The sequence below is a fragment of the Tupaia chinensis genome, unplaced genomic scaffold (assembly GCF_000334495.1).
Source record: "Tupaia chinensis unplaced genomic scaffold, TupChi_1.0 Scaffold000573_1, whole genome shotgun sequence".
In the NCBI taxonomy this organism is placed as follows: domain Eukaryota; kingdom Metazoa; phylum Chordata; class Mammalia; order Scandentia; family Tupaiidae; genus Tupaia; species Tupaia belangeri.
In genome coordinates, this window is record NW_006160087.1 from 2,092,016 (window position 1) to 2,099,156 (window position 7,141).

At 47.2% G+C, this 7,141-nt stretch overlaps 1 protein-coding gene across 1 annotated transcript in view; it reads left to right on the forward strand.

Annotated features, from left to right (window-relative positions):
- RNF19B (ring finger protein 19B) overlaps positions 1 to 6,238 on the forward strand; it is a gene marked incomplete at its 5' end in the record, with an annotated part of 19,487 nt that extends 13,249 nt beyond the window's left edge. The window contains 2 exon segments of the mRNA XM_014591436.1: positions 4,505 to 4,636; positions 5,430 to 6,238. Of these exon segments, the coding sequence (XP_014446922.1) occupies positions 4,505 to 4,636; positions 5,430 to 5,883 (586 nt within the window).
- Positions 6,239 to 7,141: the final 903 nt, after the last annotated feature.

The following is a 7,141-nucleotide window of genomic DNA, read 5'->3' on the forward strand; positions in this document are numbered from 1 at the left end:
GTAGAGCACCGGAAAAAAAAAAAAAAGAATGCTAGTAGTCGTAGTGATTATAAAATAAAGGCTTACACTTGCACAATACTTTATAATTTTCAGAGGACTTTCCACAGTGATTATCTCACTTGCTTTTTACAACAGTTCTCAGAAGAGGAAGGGCAGGGGCTATTATTATCTCAATGTAAATGGGAAGTTCTTTAAGCAGGGCCACGGCACATTCTTCTTTCCTCCACTCTGCTCTCAGGATTTGGGGCTCACACGCATATGCTCCTCATGTGTTTTTTAAGCTGCTGGGTCTGGGACTCAGACTGTGGAGTCGGCCATGTGGAATCCAGTGTCTTGACCTCCACGCCACCTAGCCGGCCCCCACAAAGGTTTTCTAGGCATCCTACTAGAAGCTTTCACCAGAATCAGTACAATACCTAACATATTTTTAAATCTTCGTGTTTGATTAAATGGCAGTTACAATGTACTGGAAAGGATAGTAGACTTGGAATCACAATTGTGGTTTTGTCTGACTAACCATGACCTTAGACAAGTCATTCAGCTTAAAAATCTAAAATTACTGCTTAGTTATTGGGAGGATTAACTGTGAACACATGCTGAAACCTGATGTGTGGGGGCTGTACCTAGTTGCTGTTATGAAGTGTTTGCCTTTGTACTTTTCTACATGAAAATTCTCCATTCTAAAGAGTCATTGCAGGAAAATGCCTACCAGACTATTTGATGCTGTGCAATCTTGAATTGAGCTGTGTGGTTCCATCCCCAGTGGCAGATGCCTGGCGAGCCCTCAAGAACCCCAGCATCGGGGAGAGCAGCATCGAAGGCCTGACTAGTGTACTAAGCACCAGCGGAAGCCCTACCGACGGACTCAGCGTTATGCAAGGCCCGTACAGCGAGACGGCCAGCTTCGCAGCCCTCTCGGGGGGCACACTGAGCGGTGGCATTCTGTCCAGTGGCAAGGGAAAATACAGCAGGTAATCAAATAAATCCTTTCTGACAGAAGCAGTTGAAATTAAAAGTAATATATTAAGCCATTTCTCTGTGCCTGGCTTGTCTCATATATCATCTCATTTTGATTTAATCATTTCCCCCAAATAAGAAACAGGCTTAGAAAGGTTATGGAAAGTTCAGTGCTCTTTCTACTCCACATAAAGAATAATCTTGGGGGACCAGCAGATGGCGTAATGGTTACATTGTTGGACTGTCACTTTGTCGTCTGTGGTTTGAGTCCTGGATCCGGCAGCTTAAATGTTGGGCGTGTGTGCTCAAAATCCTAAGAGAAGAATGGAGAAGTGATTACAGCATGGCCATCTCCCGGATGGGATGATTTCTTGCTTTCTATCTCACTGTCTATCTCTGTCTCTTCAGTGAGCACATGCGCCCTATAGTAAAAATCTCAAAAAAAGAAAAGAGAAAAATACTCTCGGGCTGGCCCGTAGTGCTGTGATCGAATGCTACATGGAGGAAGCCAGATCCCACATGGCTGGCGTGGGTTTGAGTCCTGGTGCTGGCAGCTTGAATAAGTGCTAGAAATGCATGTGTGCCCAGGATCCTGATGGGATGTGGACTGCAGCGTGAACAGCCCCTCTGGGGATTCTCGCTCTCCCTCTGGCATAAAAAATAAATAAATAAAAGAATAATCTTTTTTTTCTTTGTTTAAATTTTGCCAGAGGACATGTGTGCTCACAGGAGAGAGATGGGGAGGGAAAGTAAGAAAGCACCCCACAGGGGATGGTCATATCAAAATCCCTTCTCCATTTCTTCTTTCAGGATTTTGGATATGCACGTACGTGCACTGGGTCTGATTTTCAAGCCCCCAGGTCCAGGACTCAAACTGTGCAGCTAGCCATATGGGATCCAGCCACCTTAACCGTCACACCACTGGCTGGCTCTAAAAGGATAGTCTTGACCCCAGATCTTGTTTCCTGTTTCAGGCTGCATACTTCAGGAAGGGAGAGCAGGCATTTTCATAGCACTCCCAAGGCTGTGCCCTCCATTAGGCTTGTCTCTGGTTTGTGGTTCAACTACACTCATGGTGTGTCCTGTTGGTAGCGTGGTCCTTATTGCCTTCCTCGTCCCATTTGATATATAAGGAAAATCGTCTGTGAACCTGTGAGGAGACTACATAAAGCTGTATGACTAAAAAGATTATGACTTGAGGGACCAGCAGTTGGCAGAATGGCTATGTCACTGGACTTCCATGTGGTCGACCGCGGTTCAAGTCCCAGACCCTGTGGCTTAAACTCACGCCAGGCATGTGTGCATGCATGCCCAACATCCCAAGAGGAGAATGGAGGAAAAGGGATTGTGGCGTGCCCGTCCCCCGGGGGGTGACTTCTCGCTTTCTCTCTGTCTCTCTCTTTCTGGCGAGCACATGTGTCCTAAAGCAAAAACCTCTCCATAAAAAAAGATTTATGACTTGATTGGTCATTTCACCAGTTAGGCAGACCAGAATGTATACAAAGGAGCAAAGCAGATGTTCCATTAGAAATGGTTTACTTGAATGCACTAGAGAAGAGAGGTCTAGGGAGAGTTAAGAGTGGAGCAAAGCAGCACAGGGAGGTAGAGGAGAGAGTTGTCTTCAGACATCTGAAGGACCTGCAGCTGGAGAAAGGGTTAGATTTCTATGATTCATGCCAAGAGCTAGATTAAGATGACTGGGCAGAAGCTAGAGGGAAACTAATTTTGGTTCCGTATAGAGAATGTAGGGAAGAAGGATGGGGCTACCTGAATATCCCTGGCAGTGTTTGAAGTGAGACCAGTTGGCTCTTTGATTATTAGAAGGATTCAAGCAGCAGATGGCAGGTAGACTGGATCTTACAACTGCCTGCCTCTCAGCCACCTGGGAGCCTTTTTAAAGTAGAATTAATAACTTAGAATCTCCTGGAATGGGACCTGCGGGGTAGCCTGTGTTTTGAAAAACTCCCAGAGTCATTCAGCATAGCTGTTGGATGACCCAGCATCTGAGGACCACCTAAGTAGGGGGCCTTTGTGAAAGGGTCTTCCAGCTCTGAGAGTGATTCTGCGGCACAGCTGACCAGAACCCAGGTCTCTGACTTGGTGCACTTTCCACTCCGCTCCCTCATTTACCTAGGCCATGGCACGTCCTCTGGCATCTAGGCATGGCAGCAGGATGGAGCCTGCTACGGACCCACCTGTCTCTTGTTAGGGAATCCCACCCCCGCATGCGGGAGTAGTCACAGCCATGCTTTCTTAAAACCTACACCCCTGTAAATAAGCAGACAGACTTAATTGGAGACGGACTTGCTGAAATGGCAGCTTAGCCAGTCCAGCTGTTCCCATTCTGTGAAAGCCTTTCTTTTATAGGAAGTGGATGAGTCAGATGGGTTTGACTGTGAAACCCTTTATGAGGAAATACTTAAGTATGCAACAAAACGGTGTTGGCGCCAAGACAGGAAATAGTTAGGGTTTTCAGCTCTGGGACATCGCTGGGAGTTTGCTGCTGTATGAGGAGGAGCTTGACTCCTACAGGTCCTCTGGTCTCGGCACCTGGAGGCAGTTCTGTTACTGAGTGTTCAGGTTCCTGTTATGTGCGAGGCTCCGAAGGCCAAGTGTGCACGAGATGTGGTCTCTCCTGCGAGCTCAGAGAGGAGGACAGAGATGTATACATTGAGGTAATAAACAGGTAGCAGAGAGTGCTTAGCTGGAAATGACCAGTTTGCTGTAAGAATTAAATTATGTTTCCTTTTTTTTTTCCATAGGGTGTATGTGCTCTCCAGAGAGAGACAAAGAGAAGGAAAGTGAAAAATCACTCCCTCTCAGGGGGGATGGCCACAACACAATCCCTATTTCTCCATTTTCTTCTTAGGATTTTGGGCATGCTTGCACATGTGCCTGGTGTGATTTTCAAGTGGTCAGGTCCAGGGCTAAAACCATGGTCAGCCACGTGGGAGTTCAGTGCCTTAACCTCCCTGCCACCCGCCCATCCCTATTTCTTTTGTCTTTAAGTACTAAGTAGGCTTGTCAGATACAGGAAGGAAACTTCCCGAGAGAGGGACCAGCATGTGCAAAGTCATGGAGGTATAATATGAATAACTAAGGAAAGAAAAAGCTGATAATGGGAGATGGAGCTGGAGAGAGCCTACTTGCAGGCCAGGATAAGTTAAATGCCACTTGCAGGAGAGAGCCAAGAGTTAGAGAATTAATAGTGTGATTAGGCCTTGGTCCACAATGCGCTGGTCTGGAGGTTGTTCGGCTTAGACTTAGAGGGTACTGAAGCAGAGGCCCAGTTGTAATTATCCAGGCAGGAGACGCTGAGAGCCCAAAGTTATGCAGCCACAGTGGGGACAGAAAGGAGGGGACGGTTTCTATAGATATTTGTGAGAGAAAACATGCGGGCATCTGCTCGACCTGTTTGATAGCTGGAGATGAGGCAGATCTGCAGGTGTGTGAGGGTGATGGAGCAGACGTGTGCCAGGAAGCAGATGGCCCAGAATACCCAGGTCTCTTAGTCGCTTATTAATGTGAACGTCCCCTCTTTACACAGGTTAGAAGTCCAAGCCGATGTCCAAAAGGAAATTTTCCCCAAAGACACAGCCAGTCTTGGTGCAATTAGTGACAGCGCAAGCACTCGCGCCATGGCCGGTTCCATCATCAGCTCCTACAACCCGCAGGACAGGTACGTGGGCAGTCACGCCCAGGGAGCTGCGTGCTCGACCCGGGTGTTAGAGCTTGGAAGCGCAGTGCCTCATGTCAGGGCCCAGTGTGCCATCTAGGGGGATGCTCCACTGAGCAAGTTCTCAGTGCAGGAGTGTTGGGCATCTTGCTTCTCCTTGTTGGTACTGGATTTTTAGAGATTTCTCTTCCTTTTCCTTTTAGAGTTTTTTTTTTTTTTCCTTATTTTTGTTTCTTGTGTGTTCTTGCGCTCTCTCTCTCTCTCTCTCTCTCTCTGTCTCTGGTTTGGGCTATTGCAACAGTGTGTCATTATGTGAAACTTAAAGAGCCAGGCTGGTGTTCACTGATGTCTGAGTCCAGAGTTTCTGCTCTCCCTCTGGCGTGGTTTCCATGGCCTGTTTCTCTTTCATTTTGAGAAGCTGGTGTACCTGCTGTGATGTGGTTGTGGTGCTCCTTACTGAAGGGACTCTGACATCGAATTGTCACTCAGTAGTTAAAAGCTATCGTACAAATCATCATCTTTCATCTTCATATTTGTAGTAAGATACTATGAAGCCCTGACCTCAAATTTCAGAAGCTCTTTTGAACTGTTTAAAGAGATTGGCTGAGGGAAATGTAGGTGTGTTACATTAAATCAGCAGACAGCATCTAATTATTCATTTTATCTGAGCATTAGATTTAAATTTTATCTCCACCTGTCTTTTTGAACTTCCTAACCCTGAATCCAGGGGCTCCTTTTACCAACAAGTATGACACGATCTGTATATGACTCAGCAGGGTGGATTTTGTCTCCACAGAGAGTGCACCAATATGGAAATCCAAGTGGACATTGAAGCCAAACCAAGCCACTATCAGCTGGTGAGTGGGAGCAGCACGGAGGACTCGCTCCATGCTCACGCTCAGATGGCGGAGAGTGAAGAGGGAGGTGGTGCTGCAGGCGGCGGAGAAGACGGCCCCCCGTGCAGACACCAAAGCTATGAGCAGAAAGACTGCCTGGCCAGCAAACCCTGGGACATCAGCCTGGCCCAGCCCGAGAGCATCCGCAGTGACCTGGAGAGCTCTGACACTCAGTCAGACGACGTGCCAGACATCACCTCAGATGAGTGTGGCTCCCCCCGCTCCCACACCGCAGCCTGCCCCGCGACCCCCAGAGCCCAAGGTGCACCGAGCCCAAGTGCCCATAGGAACCTCTCTGCCCCAGCCGAGGGTCAGACTGTCTTGAAGCCAGAAGGTGCAGAAGCCAGAGTATGAAGTGGAGTGGATGCTCCTGTCCGAGAAGCACACTTGTTGTAACTGCATCTTTTGGAATCCTTTTTTTGGGGGGGTGGGAGGATTTATGTATTTTATTTTCAAAGATTCTCTGGTCACAGGTTTTCCCCAGGGAAATTCTGAGAAATTTGCAATTTCTTACCAGATAAAACATGACAGTTTTGCCCTTAGTCCCCCTTCCCTTCTTCCTGTTTTTTAGTTTTAATTTATTGGTTAAACTGCTGGTGGCGATCTGTGAGGTGTGTCAAAGAGTGTACATATGTATGTGTGTATATTGTATGTATGCTAACATATTCCTGAAGGACACATTTTAATAAAGATTTCTGTCGTAATTAAACTCCTCTCATTCTCCTTGGCTTGGTTAGTCCGACAGAGCCAAGCATTTGACTGGAACAGAGTGCTATGTCTGACAGCCTCTAGACCCGAGTTGTTATAATACCAAGGAAAAGGATTATATTCAAATCCAGCTGCCGCGGAGTCCTCTAAACCAGTGACTCCTGGCCTGCCGGGACGAGATGCAAAGCTGTATTGTCACGCTGCTGCGAATCATCGAATCGTCGCTGAGTCAGCTGGCCGGGAAGCGGTAGTTAAAATGAGCCTCCTTTGCCCTCTAGAGGCAGCCGTGCGGTTTTCCCGGTTAAGCTTGTTTCCCCTTTTCTGTAGTATGGTCAGTCATGTGCTTCAGAGGAAGGGAGTCGTTCTTAGAGGTGTTTGGACGGCTGTTGCAGTGAAGAGACAGGATATTCTTACTCGAGGAAGAGAGAAACTGGTTGTGTCTGCGTAATCACCAGGCACTACCCTGGGTGTGTATTACCTCTCAGGTACATCTTCCTGTCCCACAAAGCTCTCAGCCTTGCCCGTGTCATCTAAGTAAGAGGATCTAAGGGATCTGACATTTGAAATGGAAGGAGAGAGGAGACATGTCATCAAAAATCTTGGAAATACTTCATTTTATCGACCTTACGGATTCATCAGAATTGAGCTCAGTTTCAGTACTAGAGATTCTGGCTCAGTCTAGAATAATGTTCTTAGGAAATGTTCGTAATATAGCAGTAAAACAAAAACAGAAAAGTTGTAAGTCTTGCTGTAGGATGCCAGATCTAGTGTGGTTGTGTGAGTCAGTTACTCTCCGTGCCCCCAAATGCCCCAGCTTTCAGACCTTACTGAAGGAGCTTCCAGTGCCAAACTCCTCTACCACCCTAGCCTGGGCCCAGAGGAAGAACTGAAAACTTCTTTCCCT